Source organism: Atractosteus spatula, chromosome 5 (assembly GCF_055471065.1).
Source record: "Atractosteus spatula isolate fAtrSpa1 chromosome 5, fAtrSpa1.hap1, whole genome shotgun sequence".
In the NCBI taxonomy this organism is placed as follows: Eukaryota; Metazoa; Chordata; class Actinopteri; order Semionotiformes; family Lepisosteidae; genus Atractosteus; species Atractosteus spatula.
The window spans coordinates 1,228,630-1,252,500 of NC_142710.1; the positions used below are offsets into that span (position 1 = coordinate 1,228,630).

Genomic DNA, 23,871 nt, shown 5'->3' on the forward strand with positions numbered 1-23,871 from the left:
CCTCTCCTGTCCGGTGTGCCTCTGGGGCCGGACTGTCCCTCGGTGTCCCTCTCCTGTCCGGTGTGCCTCTGGGGCCGGACTGTCCCTCAGTGTCCCTCTCCTGTCCAGAGTGCAGGTCTATCCCTCAGTGTCCCTCTCCTGTCCGGTGTACCTCTGGGGCCGGACTGTCCCTTGGTGTCCCTTTCCTGTCCGGTATGTCTCTGGGGCCGGACTGTCCCTTGGTGTCCCTTTCCTGTCCGGTATGTCTCTGGGGCTGGACTGTCCCTCGGTGTCCCTCTCCTGTCCGATGTGTCTCTGGGGCTGGTCTGTCCCTCAGTGTCCCTCTCCTGTCCAGAGTGCAGGTCTGTGCCTCAGTGCTCAGTGTCCCTCTCCTGTCCGGTGTGTCTCTGGGGCTGAACTGTCCCTCGGTGTCTCTCTGCTGTCCGGTGTGTCTCTGGGGCTGGTCTGTCCCTCAGTGTCCCTCGGTGTCCCTCTCCTGTCCGGTGTGTCTCTGGGGCAGGTTGGTCCCTCAGTGTCCCTCTCCTGTCCGGTGTGTCTCTGGGGCTGGACTGTCCCTCAGTGTCCCTCTCCTGTCCGGTGTGTCTCTGGGGCAGGTTGGTCCCTCAGTGTCCCTCTCCTGTCCGGTGTGTCTCTGGGGCTGGACTGTCCCTCAGTGTCCCTCTCCTGTCCGGTGTGTCTCTGGGGCAGGTTGGTCCCTCAGTGTCCCTCGGTGTCCCTCTCCTGTCCGGTGTGTCTCTGGGGCAGGTTGGTCCCTCAGTGTCCCTCTCCTGTCCGGTGTGTCTCTGGGGCTGGACTGTCCCTCAGTGTCCCTCTCCTGTCCGGTGTGTCTCTGGGGCAGGTTGGTCCCTCAGTGTCCCTCTCCTGTCCTGTGTCCCTCTGGGGCTGGACTCGCCGGGATGACTGGTATTAAAACAGCAGCACTTGTTCCGAAGACGCCGAGATTCCTTCTGTGCGCCGACCGGCTCTTCCGGCCGCGGCTCTTTCCGTGTCTGAGTCAGCCCCGACACACCCCGGCTCTCACCCGCCCGCCGGCCCGCCCCCGGCTCGGACCCGCTCCCCCGGCCCCCCGGGGCGCGCAGGCGCAGAGCCGGGGTCCGCAGGTGAGTGGCGGTTATCGCGTGCCGGAGCGCCGTCACAGTCTCGCTGAGTCACCGGGGCAACAGATGCGGAACCACCCGCGTCGCGAGCAGGTGCCCCGCGGGAGTTGAGGGGGTCAGCGCGCGTGAGCGTCGTCGTGTCCTCGTGCTCCCAGCTGGAGGGGTTTCTGTCCAGCTGTGCAGAGCGAGGGGTGACCGCAGTTCTCCTGTCCTCCGCTTGCTGACCATCTTACCCAGTTCAGTCTATCCCTGGACCGGACACCAGCCCATCACAGGACACACACACACACACACCCTGGACAGGACACCAGCCCATCACAGGACACACACACACACACACACACCCTGGACAGGACACCAGCCCATCACAGGACACACACACACAGCCTGGACAGGACACCAGCCCATGAAAGGACACACACACACACACACCCTGAACAGGACACACACACACACACACACACACACACACACACCCTGGCCAGGACACCAGCCCATCACAGGACACACACACACCCTGAACAGGACACCAGCCCATCACAGGACACACACACACACACACACACACACACACACACACACACCTGGACAGGACACCAGCCCATCACAGGACACACACACACACACACCCTGGACAGGACACCAGCCCCTCACAGGACACACACACACACCCTGGACAGGACACACACACACACACACACACACACACACACACACACACACACACACACTGGACAGGACACCAGCCCGTCACAGGACACACACACACAGCATGTGAAGGTAAGACAATAAGACAAAGGGCTTTGTCCTGATTTGGAAGTGATGAGAAATGACTTGGGGGGGAAAAAACAGCTCCTGGACAAGATAAATCATTGTTTTGTAACTGTGACCTTGTCTAAACCCAATGAGAGGTGTTCATATAGACCGTTTTAAGTATATATATATAGTAGCTCAGGTGTGGAGCTGCGTCAGCAGGCGCAGGCTGCAAAGGAACAAGTAACAGGTTCATCCCTGCTGAAAAGAGACGAAGGAAAACACAACGTTTCGGCCGTGGAGCTTCTTCAGGTGTGAGGTCTCTTCAGGTATCGACACCTGAAGAAGCTCCACGGCCGAAACGTGTTCTCTTTCGTTTTTTCAGCAGGGAATAAACCTGTTACTTGTTCCTGTGCATATATATATTAATGTCAAGCTGTCTGTGTTGTGATTATCGGTATTTATTTGTGAAAAGAAATAGTTCATAAAAATGGAAAATAAAATCACACTAGGGCCAATTTTCCCAGAAGACAATTAACGCACCAGCCCGTGTCCGGACTGCGGGAGGAAACTGGGGCACCCCCACGGACACTGGGGGAACATGCAGACTCCACCCGCACAGCACCCCAGGACTCCAGCGCTGTGCAGCAGGCGTGCTGTCCTCCCCCCTCTTCTGTTCCTGCGGGCGCTCAGTCGCTGCGTCAGGTCCCGCTACTCTGGCCAGGGGTGAGGACACCTGCCTGCCACTGGCCTTCAGGCTCGATGCTGTCCCCCGGGGGGCGCTGTCCTGAGCAGTTTCTAGCACCGGAGACCGCAGCTCCTCCAATTATGCAATTAATGAGATCAGGAAGGTAACAGAGTCAGCAGGAAAACCAGAAGTGGGTTTCTCTCACCTGGACTGGAGCCATGCAACTCCGCTGTAGAGCAGCAGAACACCAAGAGTCCAGGCCGGGAGGGGATCCAGTCCAGGTCTTCGCTCCAGCTGATGCCAATTTATCACTATGAGATTAAGCACCCGGGCCCATTAAACAATTAAGCATCAACTCAGGGACTAGTTTACCAGCAGGCACCAAGGCCTGTAAGAGCCTGGGATGGAAGAGACAAGAGAACCCAGCTCAGGTCTGAAATAACATGGGACAGAGATAGCCAGTCCTGGAGGGGTCAGTGTGTGTGTCTGCAGCAGGGCTGTCCAGTCCCAGTCCTGGAGGGGTCAGTCAGTGTGTCTGCAGCGGGGCTGTCCAGTCCCGGTCCTGGAGGGGTCAGTGTGTGTGTCTGCAGCGGGGCTGTCCAGTCCCGGTCCTGGAGGGGTCAGTGTGTGTGTCTGCGGCGGGGCTGTCCAGTCCCGGTCCTGGAGGGGTCAGTGTGTGTGTCTGCGGCGGGGCTGTCCAGTCCCGGTCCTGGAGGGGTCAGTCAGTGTGTCTGCGGCGGGGCTGTCCAGTCCCGGTCCTGGAGGGGTCAGTGTGTCTGCGGCGGGGCTGTCCAGTCCCGGTCCTGGAGGGGTCAGTGTGTGTGTCTGCGGCGGGGCTGTCCAGTCCCGGTCCTGGAGGGGTCAGTGTGTGAGTCTGCGGCGGGGCTGTCCAGTCCCGGTCCTGGAGGGGTCAGTGTGTGTGTCTGCGGCGGGGCTGTCCAGTCCCGGTCCAGGAGGGGTCAGTGTGTGTGTCTGCGGCGGGGCTGTCCAGTCCCGGTCCTGGAGGGGTCAGTGTGTGTGTCTGCGGCGGGGCTGTCCAGTCCCCGTCCTGGAGGGGTCAGTGTGTGTGTCTGCGGCGGGGCTGTCCAGTCCCGGTCCTGGAGGGGTCAGTGTGTGTGTCTGCGGCGGGGCTGTCCAGTCCCGGTCCTGGAGGGGTCAGTGTCAGTCCAGGTTCTCTCTCCAGCTCGGCTCTTACTGCCCTCGATCAGTAACTTGTAATCACCCAGTCTAACGGCCCTCCGGCTCCTCTCAGCTCGAGAGACCTGGGAAACCTGCATGCAGAAACAGCGCCCCCTGCAGGACGAGGACTGGACACCCCCTGAAGCAAGACGCTCAGTGCTACTCCGTGGGAGCCATCGGTCCAACACTCGCTCCTCACCTTCACCTGTGACCGATCCCACAGCTGGGCTCTCCAGGAAGGGCAGGAGGATACCCTCCCCACTTGGGGAGAGGAGCTGGGAGTCTGTTCTGAGCACCTCGCTCCTGCTCGCTGCGCCCCACCCCCACAGCGAGCTGACCCGACTCGTCCTGCTGGAGAAACCCGTCCGACCACATGGCAGGGAAACTGGGAGAACGAGCCGGGAGCACAGTCCCAGCATCTCACACGGCTGAGGCCACTGATACTGAGGCTGATACTCCTGTTCACCCAGACCAGCGTCCCCTATCCCATCAAGCACCAGGCGGGGTAGAGCCTGGACAGGACACTTGCCCATCATAACATCACATCACTTTTCTGTCCCTGTACAGTCTCTTGCATGAGGACTGTGTCTTTTCACAGACCCCAGCTTGCTCTCCAGGAGACACACAGACAGGGAGAGAAGCTGGGGGTCAGAGCGCAGGGTCAGCCATTTATACAGCACCCCTGGAGCAGCTGGGGTGAAGGGCCTCGCTCAGGGGCCCAGCGGAGTAGGATTCCACTGCCGGCCACGGGATTCGAACCGGCAACCTCCCACAGCCACAGGCACAGATCCTGAGCCCCAGAGTCAACGCACACACACTGGACAAGACACCAGCCCATCGCAGGACACACCCACACACTGGAGAAGACACCAGCCCATCGCAGGACACACACAAACACACACACACCCGGGACAGGACACCAGTCCATCACAGGACTCTCACGCACACACACACACACACCCGGGACAGGACACCAGCCCATCACAGGACTCTCTCTCACACACACACACACCCGGGACAGGACACCAGCCCATCACAGGACTCTCTCTCACACACACACACACCCGGGACAGGACACCAGCCCATCACAGGACTCTCTCTCACTCACACACACACCCGGGGCAGGACACCAGCCCATCACAGGACTCTCTCTCACACACACACACCCGGGACAGGACACCAGTCCATCACAGGACTCTCTCTCCCTCACACACACACACACACCCTGGACAGGACACCAGCCCATCACAGGACTCTCTCTCACTCACACACACACCCGGGACAGGACACCAGTCCATCACAGGACTCTCTCTCTCTCTCACACACACACACACCCGGGACAGGACACCAGTCCATCACAGGACTCTCTCTCACTCACACACACACACACCCGGGGCAGGACACCAGCCCATCACAGGACTCTCACTCACACACACCCGGGACAGGACACCAGTCCATCACAGGACTCTCTCTCTCACACACACACACACACACACACACACACACACACCCGGGGCAGGACACCAGCCCATCACAGGACTCTCTCTCACTCACACACACACCCGGGACAGGACACCAGTCCATCACAGGACTCTCTCTCTCACACACACACACACACCCGGGACAGGACACCAGTCCACCACAGGACTCTCTCTCTCTCACACACACACACACCCGGGGCAGGACACCAGCCCATCACATGACTCTCTCTCTCTCACACACACACACCCGGGGCAGGACACCAGCCCATCACATGACTCTCACTCACACACACCCGGGACAGGACACCAGTCCATCACAGGACTCTCTCTCACTCACACACAACCTGGCCAGGACACCAGTCCATCACAGGACTCTCTCTCTCTCACACACACACACGGGGCAGGACACCAGCCCATCACATGACTCTCTCTCTCACACACACACACACACCCGGGGCAGGACACCAGTCCATCACAGGACTCTCTCTCACTCACACACACACACCCGGGGCAGGACACCAGCCCATCACAGGACTCTCTCTCACTCACACACACCCGGGACAGGACACCAGTCCATCACAGGACTCTCTCTCTCACACACACACACCTGGGGCAGGACACCAGCCCATCACATGACTCTCTCACACACACACACCCACCCGGGGCAGGACACCAGCCCCTCCCTGCGGCTCCTGTGCCCACAGCCGGTTGGACAAGAAGAACAGGAGGCGTCTCTGCAGATCGTGTTTATAGGTTTCTGTGGTCGGGAGTCACACACGTGGAGAGACAATTCGCAGGCAGTTTCGCATCTCTACAGAATATAATACATACAGGCCCCCCGACTCCCCCCGCCCCCCCGACTCCCCCCGCCCCCCCGTCTGACCACCTTCCAGCAGCCAGGCTGACCTGCCCCCCCCCCCCAGGGGCGCGAGAGTCCGCTCCGTTCCGGCGCCCCCCTGTGGAGATCGTCCCGCGCTGGGAGAGGGGACGCCCCCAGGACCCAGCAGGGAGGGGGGGACCCCTCGAACAGGGGGCTAGGCGCCGCCGCCCCTCGGCCCTCTCCCAAAGACTTCCTGAGGGAGCCCCCCCCCCCCGAGAGCCGTGCCCCCGAAACTCCACCCCTTGTCGGTGAGAGAGCAACAAGCCCCCCCCCCCCGCCCCCCGGTCAGAGCAGACGGCAGCCGCGCTGGACCCCCGGCAGTAACTACGGCAGCACTGATCCCCAAAACTACTTTTATTTCCAAGACAACCCCTGAAGGAACAGAGAGGAGACGACGCGCCTCCCCTCCCCCCGGGCCGGGCCGGGCCGGGCCGGGCCGAGCGGGACTCGCTTCTCTACTGTTGCTTCAAGTCCTGTTGGAGAGGAATGCCCGGGGGAGCTCCGCACCGGACCAGACCGACCCGCGGACAGAGGGAAGCAGCCGGACAGACGGCGCCGGAGGCACCCGGCCACACACCCCCCCCCCCCCACCCACCGACAAATTAACAAAATCAAATTAACAAAAAAAAAAAACCCGTTAAGATAGAAAACGACGAGAAACTTCAACTGAAAACATGAGGAGCGGCCCGGCCATGATTAATCGGTCCGTACAAAACGAAAGACGAACAGCGCTGATTCCCCGGAAAGCGGAAGGGAGGGTTTTGGTCAATCTTCGGCGCTGGAGGAAGTGTCCGTGTTCTTGGGCATCATGGGGTCCTCCAGCAGGGCGGCCTCCCTGTCCGAGCTGTCGTAGCCCTGCGAGAGGCTGTCCCCGCCGTCAATCTCCAGGGTCCCGCCCTCCCCCAGCTCCGCCTCCAGCTTCACCTCGAAGGCGGGCTGCAGGAAGTGCGTGGGGAAGTGGGGGGAAGTGAGGTCGCCAAACGAGTCCCCGCCCTCCTCCCCCCGGCCCACCCCCGGGACCAGGGGCTCCCCGGACAGCGCTGCGCCGCCGAGGAGGGGGCTCCCCACCTGAGGCTCCAGTTTAATCGCGGCCGCGGGTTCGGCCAAGCCCTGCTGGGAGTGCCGGGGGCGGCGCCCCGGTTTCTTAATGTCCTCATTGAGAATCCTGTCGAACATGGACACTGGGAGATACCCCTGAGAGAGAGAGAGAGAGAGAGAGGGGTTCATACAGACACACTGACTGACTGGACACTCCAGTACATTAACACTGCACTGAGAGAGAGGGGTTCATACAGACACACTGACTGACTGGACACTCCAGTACATTAACACTGCACTGAGAGAGAGGGGTTCATACAGACACACTGACTGACTGGACACTCCAGTACATTAACACTGCACTGAGAGAGAGGGGTTCATACAGACACACTGACTGGACACTCCAGTACATTAACACTGCACTGAGAGAGAGGGGTTCATACAGACACACTGACTGACTGGACACTCCAGTACATTAACACTGCACTGAGAGAGAGGGGTTCATACAGACACACTGACTGACTGGACACTCCAGTACATTAACACTGCACTGAGAGAGAGGGGTTCATACAGACACACTGACTGGACACTCCAGTACATTAACACTGCACTGAGAGAGAGGGGTTCATACAGACACACTGACTGACTGGACACTCCAGTACATTAACACTGCACTGAGAGAGAGGGGTTCATACAGACACACTGACTGACTGGACACTCCAGTACATTAACACTGCACTGAGAGAGAGGGGTTCATACAGACACACTGACTGACTGGACACTCCAGTACATGAACACTGCACTGAGAGAGAGGGGTTCATACAGACACACTGACTGGACACTCCAGTACATTAACACTGCACTGAGAGAGAGGGGTTCATACAGACACACTGACTGACTGGACACTCCAGTACATTAACACTGCACTGAGAGAGAGGGGTTCATACAGACACACTGACTGACTGGACACTCCAGTACATTAACACTGCACTGAGAGAGAGGGGTTCATACAGACACACTGACTGACTGGACACTCCAGTACATTAACACTGCACTGAGAGAGAGGGGTTCATACAGACACACTGACTGGACACTCCAGTACATTAACACTGCACTGAGAGAGAGGGGTTCATACAGACACACTGACTGACTGGACACTCCAGTACATTAACACTGCACTGAGAGAGAGGGGTTCATACAGACACACTGACTGACTGGACACTCCAGTACATTAACACTGCACTGAGAGAGAGGGGTTCATACAGACACACTGACTGACTGGACACTCCAGTACATTAACACTGCACTGAGAGAGAGGGGTTCATACAGACACACTGACTGGACACTCCAGTACATTAACACTGCACTGAGAGAGAGGGGTTCATACAGACACACTGACTGACTGGACACTCCAGTACATTAACACTGCACTGAGAGAGAGGGGTTCATACAGACACACTGACTGGACACTCCAGTACATTAACACTGCACTGAGAGAGAGGGGTTCATACAGACACACTGACTGGACACTCCAGTACATTAACACTGCACTGAGAGAGAGGGGTTCATACAGACACACTGACTGACTGGACACTCCAGTACATTAACACTGCACTGAGAGAGAGGGGTTCATACAGACACACTGACTGACTGGACACTCCAGTACATTAACACTGCACTGAGAGAGAGGGGTTCATACAGACACACTGACTGGACACTCCAGTACATTAACACTGCACTGAGAGAGAGGGGTTCATACAGACACACTGACTGGACACTCCAGTACATTAACACTGCACTGAGAGAGAGGGGTTCATACAGACACACTGACTGACTGGACACTCCAGTACATTAACACTGCACTGAGAGAGAGGGGTTCATACAGACACACTGACTGACTGGACACTCCAGTACATTAACACTGCACTGAGAGAGAGGGGTTCATACAGACACACTGACTGACTGGACACTCCAGTACATTAACACTGCACTGAGAGAGAGGGGTTCATACAGACACACTGACTGACTGGACACTCCAGTACATGAACACTGCACTGGAAGGGAGTGTCCCACACTGACAGGCTGGAGGAACTGAGTCTCTTTAGTCTGAAGGGCAGGGAACAGCCCCCTGTGGCTGTGACCCGGCCCGGGCGGGTTCTGATGCGGAAGACTCACCGATTCCCTGACGATCTGGGCCCAGTCCGCTGTGACGGCGTAGTCGGGGTTCTCCTCCAGACACTGCCTGAGGCCCCGCAGAGACGGCGCAAACGCACCCCCCAGCTGCACGACAGAGACACAGAGAGGGGGAGCAGCGATGAGCCAGGGGTCCGAACGGGGAACAGTACGAGACCCCGGGTCCGAACACCGCCGAGGGGTCCCCCCTGAGTTGCACCAGAGCCACCCTCCCAGCCACTGGTGCTGACCCGTCTCCCAGCTCGGTCTCTCTCCAGGCCGGCGGGAAGCAGCCCCCCCATCCCGCCCAGAACCAAGCTCTCAGCGGTACAGCTGACCCCGCTGCGACCCCACACACGCGTGCATCCCTGGGGGGCGTTCGGCATACGATCTGCTGCTGTGTACACTAACTGCCCCTTGGGGGTATTAAAGACAGACTCTCTCTCGCTCTCTGACTGAGCCCCGAGCCCCAGGAGAAGGGAGGTGTGATGTTAAGGCAGAGTCCAGCTCTCCCGTCACCACCCGTCCCCCGCCCTCTCCCGTCACCACGCGTCTCCTGCCCCCCGCCCAGCCCTGAGCCGAAGGGGCCGGACTGCCCGTGTCCCGTGTGCCCCACCTTGCGGCCGGTCCGGAGGTTGATGAGCTGGACCCTCTCGGCGCCGGTCATGTCTCCCGGCTCCCTCCTCCTCTCCCGCTCCGCGGTCTTCTTCTTGCTGCCCCTCTTCCTGCGCGAGTGGCTCTCCAACAGCAGCTGAGCAGCGTGGGAACAGGGGGAGAGGTGACACACCGGCGCGCACAGAGCTCCCCGAGAAGACCACCACCCCGACACTGGGGCAGGACCGGCCCCAACCGGCCCTGCGCAGAGACTCACTGGCAGCACACTGGGCCCCGACCGGCCCCGACCGGCCCCGTGCAGAGACTCACCGGCAGCACACTGGGCCCCGACCGGCCCCGACCGGCCCCGACCGGCCCTGCGCAGAGACTCACCGGCAGCACACTGGGCCCCGACCAGCCCAGCGCAGAGACTCACCGGCAGCACACTGGGCCCCGACCGGCCCCGACCGGCCCAGCGCAGAGACTCACCGGCAGCACACTGGGCCCCGACCGGCCCCGACCGGCCCAGCGCAGAGACTCTCCGGCAGCACACTGGGCCCCGACCAGCCCAGCGCAGAGACTCACCGGCAGCACACTGGGCCCCGACCGGCCCCGACCGGCCCAGCGCAGAGACTCACCGGCAGCACACTGGGCTCCACCTCGTACTCCTGGTTCAGCTTCAGCCAATCGCTGAGCTCCTCCCGCTTGGGGGCGTCGTCCCCCGTCAGGACGGAGCGCGTCAGGGTGTGGATGACCGGCACGCGGCTCTCCGGGTCGGAGAACGGGTGATACTGGAACGCCAAAGGACAGGGAATAAAACTGGTGACCGCGCCCCGTCGGGCCCCGTCCCCGGTCCCCAGTCCACCCTCGCCCCGCCCCCCCGCCCCACGACAACCCCCGACCTGCACCCTCATTCCCCAGCACCGCTACCACACCCGACCTCCACCCTCGCCCCCCTGCACTACGACCCCCCCCGACCTCCCCTCTCTCCTCCAGCGACTCACGCACCGGCGCTGCCGGCGGAAAGGAAAGCTGTCTTACTGCATAGTCCCTGCGGCGGCCCCTCCTGGCTGCCCCCTCGGCCCCGGAGCCGTTGGGCAGGAGAGTCTGCTTCTGAAACGTCAGCTTCAGCCCCTCCTCCTGAGGACGAGAGGGAACAGTGTGACGTCATGACCATGCCAGTGTGACAGCGACCCTGAGCTCCTCTCTCCCCCTCAGCAGTGTGACAGCGACCCCCGAGCTCCTCTCTCCCTCAGCAATGTGACAGTGACCCCCGAGCTCCTCTCTCCCCCTCAGCAGTGTGACAGCGACCCCCGAGCTCCTCTCCCCCTCAGCAGTGTGACAGTGACCCCCGAGCTCCTCTCTCCCCCTCAGCAGTGTGACAGCGACCCCCGAGCTCCTCTCCCCCTCAGCAGTGTGACAGTGACCCCCGAGCTCCTCTCTCCCCCTCAGCAGTGTGACAGCGACCCCCGAGCTCCTCTCCCCCTCAGCAGTGTGACAGTGACCCCCGAGCTCCTCTCCCCCTCAGCAGTGTGACAGTGACCCCCGAGCTCCTCTCTCCCCCTCAGCAGTGTGACAGTGACCCCCGAGCTCCTCTCTCCCCCTCAGCAGTGTGACAGTGACCCCTGAGCTCCTCTCTCCCCCTCAGCAGTGTGACAGTGACCCCCGAGCTCCTCTCACCCCCTCTGACTGAGTGTGACAGTGACCCCCGAGCTCCTCTCTCCCCCTCAGCAGTGTGACAGTGACCCCCGAGTTCCTCTCTCCCCCTCAGCAGTGTGACAGTGACCCCCGAGCTCCTCTCTCCCCCTCAGCAGTGTGACAGTGACCCCCGAGCTCCTCTCACCCTCAGCAGTCTGACAGTGAACTCGGCATCCTGTGTGTCCACAGCATCAGTGTTCTTCCTTGGCAGGACACGGGTATAGCCAGGCATCGGCATTCCCTGACCCTCGGGGTCCCCCTGCTCTTCAGGGGCGCCCCCTTGGGAGACGTATGGCTCAGCGGTCATCCTCCGACCCCCGACCCAGCGACCCGTCAGCACAGCCACACAGATGCTGTCCAGGCGGTTTATCAACACGCGGTCCTGAAGGACAGGGCAAGAGTGGCCATGCAGGACCATCAGGTGTGCTCGGTCTAACGTTTTCTATGGCTGTTGTTCATTGCTGTCAAAAAATGTTATTAAACTACATTGGAATAGTCTAACTTGTCATGCTTTCTCTCCCGATGTGCTGTAGTCTCTCTCAGTGCAGTGTTAATGTACTGGAGTGTCCAGTCAGTCAGTGTGTCTGTATGAACCCCTCTCTCTCAGTGCAGTGTTAATGTACTGGAGTGTCCAGTCAGTCAGTGTGTCTGTATGAACCCCTCTCTCTCAGTGCAGTGTTAATGTACTGGAGTGTCCAGTCAGTCAGTGTGTCTGTATGAACCCCTCTCTCTCAGTGCAGTGTTAATGTACTGGAGTGTCCAGTCAGTGTGTCTGTATGAACCCCTCTCTCTCAGTGCAGTGTTAATGTACTGGAGTGTCCAGTCAGTGTGTCTGTATGAACCCCTCTCTCTCAGTGCAGTGTTAATGTACTGGAGTGTCCAGTCAGTGTGTCTGTATGAACCCCTCTCTCTCAGTGCAGTGTTAATGTACTGGAGTGTCCAGTCAGTGTGTCTGTATGAACCCCTCTCTCTCAGTGCAGTGTTAATGTAATGGAGTGTCCAGTCAGTCAGTGTGTCTGTATGAACCCCTCTCTCTCAGTGCAGTGTTAATGTACTGGAGTGTCCAGTCAGTCAGTGTGTCTGTATGAACCCCTCTCTCTCAGTGCAGTGTTAATGTACTGGAGTGTCCAGTCAGTCAGTGTGTCTGTATGAACCCCTCTCTCTCAGTGCAGTGTTAATGTACTGGAGTGTCCAGTCAGTGTGTCTGTATGAACCCCTCTCTCTCAGTGCAGTGTTAATGTACTGGAGTGTCCAGTCAGTGTGTCTGTATGAACCCCTCTCTCTCAGTGCAGTGTTAATGTACTGGAGTGTCCAGTCAGTCAGTGTGTCTGTATGAACCCCTCTCTCTCAGTGCAGTGTTAATGTACTGGAGTGTCCAGTCAGTCAGTGTGTCTGTATGAACCCCTCTCTCTCAGTGCAGTGTTAATGTACTGGAGTGTCCAGTCAGTGTGTCTGTATGAACCCCTCTCTCTCAGTGCAGTGTTAATGTACTGGAGTGTCCAGTCAGTCAGTGTGTCTGTATGAACCCCTCTCTCTCAGTGCAGTGTTCATGTACTGGAGTGTCCAGTCAGTCAGTGTGTCTGTATGAACCCCTCTCTCTCAGTGCAGTGTTAATGTACTGGAGTGTCCAGTCAGTCAGTGTGTCTGTATGAACCCCTCTCTCTCAGTGCAGTGTTAATGTACTGGAGTGTCCAGTCAGTCAGTGTGTCTGTATGAACCCCTCTCTCTCAGTGCAGTGTTAATGTACTGGAGTGTCCAGTCAGTCAGTGTGTCTGTATGAACCCCTCTCTCTCAGTGCAGTCAGTGTGTCTGTATGAACCCCTCTCTCTCAGTGCAGTGTTAATGTACTGGAGTGTCCAGTCAGTGTGTCTGTATGAACCCCTCTCTCTCAGTGCAGTGTTAATGTACTGGAGTGTCCAGTCAGTGTGTCTGTATGAACCCCTCTCTCTCAGTGCAGTGTTAATGTACTGGAGTGTCCAGTCAGTCAGTGTGTCTGTATGAACCCCTCTCTCTCAGTGCAGTGTTAATGTACTGGAGTGTCCAGTCAGTGTGTCTGTATGAACCCCTCTCTCTCAGTGCAGTGTTAATTTACTGGAGTGTCCAGTCAGTCAGTGTGTCTGTATGAACCCCTCTCTCTCAGTGCAGTGTTAATGTACTGGAGTGTCCAGTCAGTCAGTGTGTCTGTATGAACCCCTCTCTCTCAGTGCAGTGTTAATGTACTGGAGTGTCCAGTCAGTCAGGGTGTCTGTATGAACCCCTCTCTCTCAGTGCAGTGTTAATGTACTGGAGTGTCCAGTCAGTCAGTGTGTCTGTATGAACCCCTCTCTCTCAGTGCAGTGTTAATGTACTGGAGTGTCCAGTCAGTCAGTGTGTCTGTATGAATCTCTCTCTCTCAGTGCAGTGTTAATGTACTGGAGTGTCCAGTCAGTCAGTGTGTCTGTATGAACCCCTCTCTCTCAGTGCAGTGTTAATGTACTGGAGTGTCCAGTCAGTCAGTGTGTCTGTATGAACCCCTCTCTCTCAGTGCAGTGTTAATGTATTGGAGTGTCCAGTCAGTCAGTGTGTCTGTATGAACCCCTCTCTCTCAGTGCAGTGTTAATGTACTGGAGTGTCCAGTCAGTCAGTGTGTCTGTATGAACCCCTCTCTCTCAGTGCAGTGTTAATGTACTGGAGTGTCCAGTCAGTGTGTCTGTATGAACCCCTCTCTCTCAGTGCAGTGTTAATGTACTGGAGTGTCCAGTCAGTCAGTGTGTCTGTATGAACCCCTCTCTCTCAGTGCAGTGTTAATGTACTGGAGTGTCCAGTCAGTCAGTGTGTCTGTATGAACCCCTCTCTCTCAGTGCAGTGTTAATGTACTGGAGTGTCCAGTCAGTGTGTCTGTATGAACCCCTCTCTCTCAGTGCAGAGGTAAAGTCTCTTACCTTAGGCCAGTCCACTCTCTGCCTCTCTGTCTGTGTGTCCGGTGCTGCCATCTCGCTGGGACAGCCGTCCTGGGAGGGCGTGAGGGACAGGATACTGTTCTCCTCGTCCAGGTCACAGAGCTTCGGCGCCCCCACTGGAGCGGAGGTGGAATCACACACAAGGAGAGGGAGGAGGACGAAGGGCAGGTGGGGACAGCGAGGAAGAAGGTTAACAGCAGAGAAGAAAGTCTCTCGCCCTGCGCTGCTCTTCTCTCCCTCTGACTCCCGTTTCCACCCAGCTCCCCTCCCTCTTTACCCCTCCCCCTGCTCTTCTGGAGAACACACCCCCCCTTCTGCTCCTGCCCACCTACCCCTCACCTGTCTCTTGCCCCCTTGCCCCAACCCGCCGTTCAGCTCTCTCCTGCCCCTCACCCCTCTCCTGCCCCCCTCTGCACCTCACCCCTCTCCTGCCCCCCTCTGCCCCCCATCTCTCCCCAGCCCCTCACCCCTCTCCTGCCCCCCTCTGCACCTCACCCCTCTCCTGCCCCCCTCTGCCCACCATCTCTCCCCAGCCCCTCACCCCTCTCCTGCCCCCCTCTGCCCACCACCTCTCCCCAGCCCCTCACCCCTCTCTTGCCCCCCTCTGCCCCTCACCTCTCCCCAGCCCCTCCCTCACCCCTCTCCTGCCCCCCTCTGCACCTCACCCCTCTCCTGCCCCCCTCTGCCCACCACCTCTCCCCAACCCCCCTCCTCTCCCCAGCCCCTCACCCCTCTCTTGCCCCCCTCTGCCCCTCACCTCTCCCCAACCCCCCTCCTCTCCCCAGCCCCTCACCCCTCTCCTGCCCCCCTCTGCCCACCACCTCTCCCCAACCCCCCTCCTCTCCCCAGCCCCTCACCCCTCTCTTGCCCCCCTCTGCCCCTCACCTCTCCCCTGCCCCCCTCTGCCCAGCCCCTCACCCCTCTCCTGCCCTTCTGCCCACCACCTCTCCCCAGCCCCTCACCGCCCCTCACCTCTCCCCAGCCCCTCAACCATCTCTTGCCCCCCTCTGCCCCTCACCTCTCCCCTGCCCCCCTCTGCCCCTCACCTCTCCCCAGCCCCTCAACCATCTCTTGCCCCCCTCTGCCCCTCACCTCTCCCCTGCCCCCCTCTGCCCCTCACCTCTCCCCTGCCCCCCTCTGCCCCTCACCTCTCCCCAACCCCTCAACCATCTCTTGCCCCCCTCTGCCCCTCACCTCTCCCCTGCCCCCCTCTGCCCCTCACCCCTCTCTTGCCCCCCACCTCTCCCCTGCCCCCCTCTGCCCCTCACCTCTCCCCAGCCCCTCAACCATCTCTTGCCCCCCTCTGCCCCTCACCTCTCCCCTGCCCCCCTCTGCCCACCACCTCTCCCCAGCCCCTCAACCATCTCTTGCCCCCCTCCCTGCCCCTCACCTCTCTCCACCGCCCTCTTGCCCTCCGCCTCGCTGTCGCTGTCCTCCGAGAGCCCCGAGCGGTTGGTGGAGGTGGAGGAGTCGGACTCCGACTCCGAGTCCCAGTCCGAGGCCCCCTCTCCGAGCCCGTCGCCCTCGCCGTCCTCGCCTGCCCCCGCCGCCCTCCTCTTCCTCCAACCCCAGCCCGGGCGCGGGCCCTGGCCCTCGAACCCGCCGCCGGCCGCGGGCCGAGGCGGGGGAACGTCCAGTGCGCCGCCCCCGCCCAGGCGCGCCTCCCTCTCTTCCTGGCCACTGTCCCCGCCCACTCCGGGCGGCAGGCCCCCCCCCGCCACGCTGGGCCCCGCCCCCCCGGGGGACTCCCCCGGCCCCCGGCCCCACCCGCTGGGGGGCGTGTCCCGGGGCGGGGAGGCGGGGTCGGCCGAGAGCGGCGCCGGCGGGTGCGGGCCGGTCAGCGAGGGCGTGGAGCTGCGGGACTGGGCCTGGGAGGCGCAGCGGGCCGGGTTCTGCTGCAGGAAGGCCAGCCGGGCCTGCTGGAAGCTGAGGCCCGGGTCGGGGAAGATGGAGTGCTCGGTGCGGCTCACCCCGTGCCGGGCCGCGCCCAGCAGCAGCTCGCGGTCGTGCTGCGGCGTCCTCCACCACAGCGGCAGCTCGGGGCCCGGCTGGACCAGCGCCAGGCGCTCCTCCAGCGCCGGGTGGGGGAGGACCTGCTCCCGGACGCGGCGCAGCAGGCCGATGCGGTACAGCGTCCGCGAGGCCCGCTCCTCGGTGATCGGGGCGATGGACAGGGAGGGGTCGGCTGGCTCTGTGGAAGGGGGGGGAGGAAAGTTACTCTCTGCAGGGACAGAGGTCGGCGCTCATGGACTTCCTGCTCTCCCTCCTTCCCTGCCGTACGCAGTCGAGTCACCCGCACCTCAGACCTGCGCCTGACACGCTGACAAGCTGCTGGATTCACTCCACATAAAGGGTGCCAAACACGCCCTGTCCTTCACCCACTTCTGTCCTGCCCCGCCTCTTCCTCTCCCCTCGCCCCGCCCCTTCCTCTCCCCTCGCCCCGCCCCTTCCTCTCCTGCCTCCCACACTCACCTCACCCCGCCCCTTCCTCTCCCCTCGCCCCTTCCTCTCCCCTCGCCCCGCCCCTTCCTCTCCTGCCTCCCACACTCCCCTCGCCCCGCCCCTTCCTCTCCCCTCGCCCCTTCCTCTCCCGCCCCCCACACTCACCTCTCCCTGCCCCTTCCTCTCCCGCTCCCCACACTCACCTCGCCCCGCCCCTTCCTCTCCCCTCGCCCCGCCCCTTCCTCTCCCGCCCCCCACACTCACCTCTCCCCGCCCCTTCCTCTCCCCTCACCCCGCCCCTTCCTCTCCCGCCCCCCACACTCACCTCGCCCCGCCCCTTCCTCTCCCCTCGTCCCGCCCCTTCCTCTCCCGCCCCCACTCTCACCTCGCCCCGCCCCTTCCTCTCCTACCCCCCACATTAGCCCCGCCCCTTCCTCTCCTGCCTCCCACACTCCCCTCGCCCCGCCCCTTCCTCTCCCCTCGCCCCTTCCTCTCCTGCCTCCCACACTCATCTCTCCCCGCCCCTTCCTCTCCCCTCGCCCCGCCCCTTCCTCTCCTGCCACCCACACTCACCTCTCCCCGCCCCTTCCTCTCCCCTCGCCCCGCCCCTTCCTCTCCTGCCTCCCACACTCACCTCACCCCGCCCCTTCCTCTCCCCTCGCCCCTTCCTCTCCTGCCTCCCACACTCACCTCACCCCGCCCCTTCCTCTCCCCTCGCCCCTTCCTCTCCTGCCTCCCACACTCACCTCTCCCCGCCCCTTCCTCTCCCCTCACCCCGCCCCTTCCTCTCCCGCCCCCCACACTCACCTCTCCCCGCCCCTTCCTCTCCCGCCCCCCACTCTCACCTCGCCCCGCCCCTTCCTCTCCTACCCCCCACATTAGCCCCGCCCCTTCCTCTCCCATGTCTACCCTCGCCCCGCCCCTTCCTCTCCCCTCGCCCCGCCCCTTCTCACCCTCTCCGGGCAGGTGGCAGACCCGGCGGCACATGGCGGTGAAGTTGCTGAAGTAGCGGGTCAGGCTCTCGTCCGTCTTCTTGTCCAGCCGGGCGAACGAGCGGAACCGCCGCCAGTCCAGCCCCCCGCCGCCCGGGGCCACCTCCACGCCGAACGTCGACACCACGCGGTAGAAGTCGCACTCCTCCCTCCGCGTCCACCTCTGCTGCCGCTCGCGCCGGGCGATCTCCTTCAGCTTGTACGCGGCCTCGCAGCGCCGCCGGCGCCGGTCGCCCTTCTCCGCCGCCTCCATCTTGAGCTGCTCGCGGCGGTAGCTGCGCTGGTAGGCCGTGATCAGGCGCCGCAGCCGGGCCGTGAGCGACGAGCCGGTCGGCCAGTAGGACGCCCCCGTCTGGGTCACCTGGCCTGCAGGGAGGGCGAACGCAGCGACCGTGACGCGGGGCCGCGGGGCTACGATGAGACCCCTGACCCGACGGCGACCCCGCAGGCTACAGGGAGCAGGTGGCCGCCTCTCGCACCTGGGGCCTCTCCTGGCCAGCCAGGGCCCCCAGCTCACCTGCACTCCAGTGCTCCCGCCGCCCTGACCTCTTCTCGGGACTTCTGAACTGTCTGGGACTTTAGGGCTGCGGGCGGGACCCCCTGGGGCCACACACACACACACACACACACACACACACAGAGGAAAAACGCCTCCCAGCCACCCCCCCAACCGCTCGCACACAGCCGGGGTTCAGGGTACTGACCTTCCTCCCCGTCCACGACGCAGATCTCCTCGTCCATCATGAGGGAGTCGCCCTGGGGGAGAGGGGAGAGGTGAAGGCCAGGAGAAAGGGAGAGAGCCCCTCCCGCCACTAAAGACAGCTCCTCGTACGAGACAGGGCAGGCACAGCGCCACAGCCGAGAGCAGCCCCCGAGCCCCGCCGCCGCCAGCAGGGATGTCAGCACGCACCCCCTCACCCCCACTGAACCCCGATACGCCCCCTCACCTCCTCCTCCGGCTCCTTGGTCAGGCCAGGCTTGAACTCGGGGTCCTCACCCTCCTTCTCAAACTCTGCCCTGAAACACACACACGGGCGGACGGCAAGCAAGTGTTATTACACTGTTATTACCTGCAGGAAAGCGTCACTGCCAGCAAGCACACTGTCAAAATGCTACCCTGAAGTGTTATTACACTGTTATTACCTGCAGGAAAGCGTCACTGCCAGCAAGCACACTGTCAAAATGCTACCCTGAAGTGTTATTACACTGTTATTACCTGCAGGAAAGCATCACTGCCAGCAAGCACACTATCAAAATACTACCTTGAAGTGTTATTACACTGTTATAACTGGCAGGAAAGCATCACTGCCAGCAAGCACACTGTCAAAATGCTACCATGAAGTGTTATTACGGTGTAATTGCCAATGAGGAAAGTGTCACTGCAGTAAGTAAACCATTATAAAGCTCTTATTACCAGCCTGAAAACATCACCAAAAACTGTACGGCCAGATACAAAGTATTACCAGCAGACAGTATTAGACACATTATTGTCCAGTCAAAACACAAGGCTCTTCTTTACACAGAGGGTGGTGGGGGTGTGGAACAGAGCTGGCTGAGATCCTGGGATCAATTAGCAACTAACACCCAGACGGGCCCGACAGGCCCTGCTCTCCTGAGACACCTGTGTAGAGCTCGTGAGTCAGCACCCTGCTGTCACGCCTGCGCCCCTGTCCCCTGTCCCCTGCCGAGGTCGAGAGCCAGCCCTCACCCCTCGCCGAGCTCGGCGTCCGCGCCGCGCTGCTCAGCGTCGATGGCCTGGTCGTCGGGGCGGCCCACTCTCTCCAGGAAGCACAGGCAGGGGTCGGCGCGCATGGTCGTGTACTTCTCATACCCTGAGCCGAGGACGGAGGGGGAGAGAGACAGGTGAGCACAGCACAGGGCAGGACCGGTCTGCTCAGAGGGGCATGGCGTCGACTCCGGCGGAGACTCCTCACCGTGTTTGAAGACGCCGATCAGCAGGGACTTGTCAGCCTCCGAGTCCCACCAGCGAGCTGGGACCTCCAGCTGATCCATCTCTGGCATCCAGATATCAATCTCCCTGAGAGAGAGAGGGGGGTTAATACAGACACACTGACTGGACACTCCAGTACATTAACACTGCACTGAGAGAGAGGGGTTCATACAGACACACTGACTGGACACTCCAGTACATTAACACTGCACTGAGAGAGAGGGGTTCATACAGACACACTGACTGACTGGACACTCCAGTACATTAACACTGCACTGAGAGAGAGGGGTTCATACAGACACACTGACTGACTGGACACTCCAGTACATTAACACTGCACTGAGAGAGAGGGGTTCATACAGACACACTGACTGACTGGACACTCCAGTACATTAACACTGCACTGAGAGAGAGGGGTTCATACAGACACACTGACTGACTGGACACTCCAGTACATGAACACTGCACTGAGAGAGAGGGGTTCATACACACACACTGACTGACTGGACACTCCAGTACATGAACACTGCACTGAGAGAGAGGGGTTCATACAGACACACTGACTGACTGGACACTCCAGTACATGAACACTGCACTGAGAGAGAGGGGTTCATACAGACACACTGACTGACTGGACACTCCAGTACATTAACACTGCACTGAGAGAGAGGGGTTCATACAGACACACTGACTGACTGGACACTCCAGTACATTAACACTGCACTGAGAGAGAGGGGTTCATACAGACACACTGACTGGACACTCCAGTACATTAACACTGCACTGAGAGAGAGGGGGGTTACCTGGCGTCTGCCCCTCTCAGGACCCTGTCAGCCTGGTCCCCAATCACCTCCTGTCTGAGGTAGTACAGCATCCGCACCCTCAACAGTACCCTGGGACAGAGAGAGAGACAGGGGAGTGAAGAGACAGCTCAGCCCTGCAGTGATGCTCAGTGCTTCAGCAATGACCAGCCCAGATCAGCAGAGCCTCCAGTCCTACAGGGGAGGACCCTCCGGAGAGCTGCAGCCCGGTGTGTGATCATCCGTCACAGCCTGAAGACCACAGAGCGAGTCGCTGGCACGACATGAGGCAGAGAGAGACAGGCCCTACGTCTTGCACTGGTGCTTGAGACACAGAGAGAGAGAGACAGGCCCTACGTCTTGCACTGGTGCTTGAGACACAGAGAGAGAGAGACAGGCCCTACGTCTTGCACTGGTGCTTGAGACACAGAGAGAGAGAGAGACGGGCCGTACTTGCTGCACTGGTGCTAGAGACACAGAGAGACGGGCCCTACTTGCTGCACTGGTGCTAGAGACACAGAGAGAGACAGAGAGAGACAGAGACGGGCCCTACTTGCTGCACTGGTGCTAGAGACACAGAGAGAGACAGAGAGAGACAGAGACGGGCCCTACTTGCTGCACTGGTGCTAGAGACACAGAGAGAGACAGAGACACAGAGAGAGAGACGGGCCCTACTTGCTGCACTGGTGCTTGAGACACAGAGAGAGACAGAGACGGGCCCTACTTGCTGCACTGGTGCTAGAGACACAGAGAGAGAGACGGGCCCTACTTGCTGCACTGGTGCTTGAGACACAGAGAGAGACAGAGACGGGCCCTACTTGCTGCACTGGTGCTAGAGACACAGAGAGAGACAGAGACACAGAGAGAGAGAGACGGGCCCTACTTGCTGCACTGGTGCTAGAGACACAGAGAGAGAGACGGGCCCTACTTGTTGCACTGGTGCTTGAGACACAGAGAGAGACAGACGGGCCGTACTTGCTGCACTGGTGCTTGAGACACAGAGAGAGACAGAGACACAGAGAGAGAGACGGGCCCTACTTGCTGCACTGGTGCTTGAGAGACAGAGACAGAGACAGAGACAGAGACAGAGACAGAGACAGAGACAGAGACAGAGACAGAGACAGAGACAGGCCCTACTTGTTGCACTGGTGCTAGAGACACAGAGAGAGACAGAGAGACACAGATAGAGAGAGAGAGAGACGGGCCCTACTTGCTGCACTGGTGCTAGAGACACAGAGAGAGACAGAGACGGGCCGTACTTGCTGCACTGGTGCTTGAGACACAGAGAGAGACACAGACACAGAGAGAGAGAGACGGGCCTACTTGTTGCACTGGTGCTTGAGACACAGAGAGACAGAGAGAGACAGAGAGAGACAGAGAGAGACAGAGACGGGCCCTACTTGCTGCACTGGTGCTTGAGACACAGAGAGAGAGAGACAGGCCCTACGTCTTGCACTGGTGCTTGAGACACAGAGAGAGAGAGAGAGAGAGACGGGCCGTACTTGCTGCACTGGTGCTAGAGACACAGAGAGACGGGCCCTACTTGCTGCACTGGTGCTAGAGACACAGAGAGAGACAGAGAGAGACAGAGACGGGCCCTACTTGCTGCACTGGTGCTAGAGACACAGAGAGAGACAGAGACACAGAGAGAGAGACGGGCCCTACTTGCTGCACTGGTGCTTGAGACACAGAGAGAGACAGAGACGGGCCCTACTTGCTGCACTGGTGTTAGAGACACAGAGAGAGACAGAGACGGGCCCTACTTGCTGCACTGGTGCTAGAGACACAGAGAGAGACAGAGACACAGAGAGAGAGAGACGGGCCCTACTTGCTGCACTGGTGCTAGAGACACAGAGAGAGAGACGGGCCCTACTTGTTGCACTGGTGCTTGAGACACAGAGAGAGACAGACGGGCCGTACTTGCTGCACTGGTGCTTGAGACACAGAGAGAGACAGAGACACAGAGAGAGAGACGGGCCCTACTTGCTGCACTGGTGCTTGAGAGACAGAGACAGAGACAGAGACAGAGACAGAGACAGAGACAGGCCCTACTTGTTGCACTGGTGCTAGAGACACAGAGAGAGACAGAGAGACACAGATAGAGAGAGAGAGAGACGGGCCCTACTTGCTGCACTGGTGCTAGAGACACAGAGAGAGACACAGACACAGAGAGAGAGAGACGGGCCTACTTGTTGCACTGGTGCTTGAGACACAGAGAGACAGAGAGAGACAGAGAGAGACAGAGAGAGACAGAGAGAGACAGAGACGGGCCCTACTTGCTGCACTGGTGCTAGAGACACAGAGAGAGACAGAGACACAGAGAGAGACAGAGACACAGAGAGAGAGACGGGCCCTACTTGCTGCACTGGTGCTAGAGACACAGAGAGAGACAGAGAGACACAGAGAGAGAGACGGGCCCTACTTGCTGCACTGGTGCTAGAGACACAGAGAGAGACAGAGACACAGAGAGAGACGGAGACGGGCCCTACTTGTTGCACTGGTGCTTGAGAGACAGAGACAGAGACACAGAGAGAGACAGAGACACAGAGAGAGACAGAGAGACACAGATAGAGAGAGAGAGAGACGGGCCCTACTTGCTGCACTGGTGCTAGAGACACAGAGAGAGACAGAGACACAGAGAGAGAGACGGGCCCTACTTGCTGCACTGGTGCTAGAGACACAGAGAGAGACAGAGAGACACAGAGAGAGAGACGGGCCCTACTTGCTGCACTGGTGCTAGAGACACAGAGAGAGACAGAGACACAGAGAGAGACAGAGACGGGCCCTACTTGCTGCACTGGTGCTTGAGACACAGAGAGAGACAGAGACACAGAGAGAGACAGAGACGGGCCCTACTTGCTGCACTGGTGCTAGAGACACAGAGAGAGACAGAGACACAGAGAGAGACAGAGACACAGAGAGAGACAGAGACACAGAGAGAGAGACGGGCCCTACTTGCTGCACTGGTGCTAGAGACACAGAGAGAGACAGAGAGACACAGAGAGAGAGACGGGCCCTACTTGCTGCACTGGTGCTAGAGACACAGAGAGAGACAGAGACACAGAGAGAGAGACGGGCCCTACTTGCTGCACTGGTGCTAGAGACACAGAGAGAGACAGAGAGACACAGAGAGAGAGACGGGCCCTACTTGCTGCACTGGTGCTAGA

The 23,871-nt window shown here is 60.0% G+C and overlaps 1 protein-coding gene across 1 annotated transcript in view; it reads right to left on the bottom strand.

The window, feature by feature from the left end:
• Positions 1-5,933: 5,933 nt before the first annotated feature.
• chd8 (chromodomain helicase DNA binding protein 8) overlaps positions 5,934-23,871 on the bottom strand; it is a 50,201-nt gene continuing 32,263 nt past the window's right edge. The window contains exons 25-38 of the mRNA XM_088915957.1: positions 20,708-20,797; positions 19,888-19,991; positions 19,662-19,785; positions 18,901-18,970; positions 18,658-18,709; positions 17,915-18,319; positions 15,910-16,710; positions 14,502-14,635; positions 11,726-11,962; positions 10,924-11,022; positions 10,521-10,673; positions 9,905-10,039; positions 9,292-9,396; positions 5,934-7,272 (exon numbers count right to left, since the gene is read on the bottom strand). Coding sequence (XP_088772083.1) covers positions 6,844-7,272; positions 9,292-9,396; positions 9,905-10,039; positions 10,521-10,673; positions 10,924-11,022; positions 11,726-11,962; positions 14,502-14,635; positions 15,910-16,710; positions 17,915-18,319; positions 18,658-18,709; positions 18,901-18,970; positions 19,662-19,785; positions 19,888-19,991; positions 20,708-20,797 — 2,938 coding nt within the window. The 3' untranslated portion in view covers positions 5,934-6,843. The remainder of the gene's footprint in view (positions 7,273-9,291; positions 9,397-9,904; positions 10,040-10,520; positions 10,674-10,923; positions 11,023-11,725; positions 11,963-14,501; positions 14,636-15,909; positions 16,711-17,914; positions 18,320-18,657; positions 18,710-18,900; positions 18,971-19,661; positions 19,786-19,887; positions 19,992-20,707; positions 20,798-23,871) is intronic.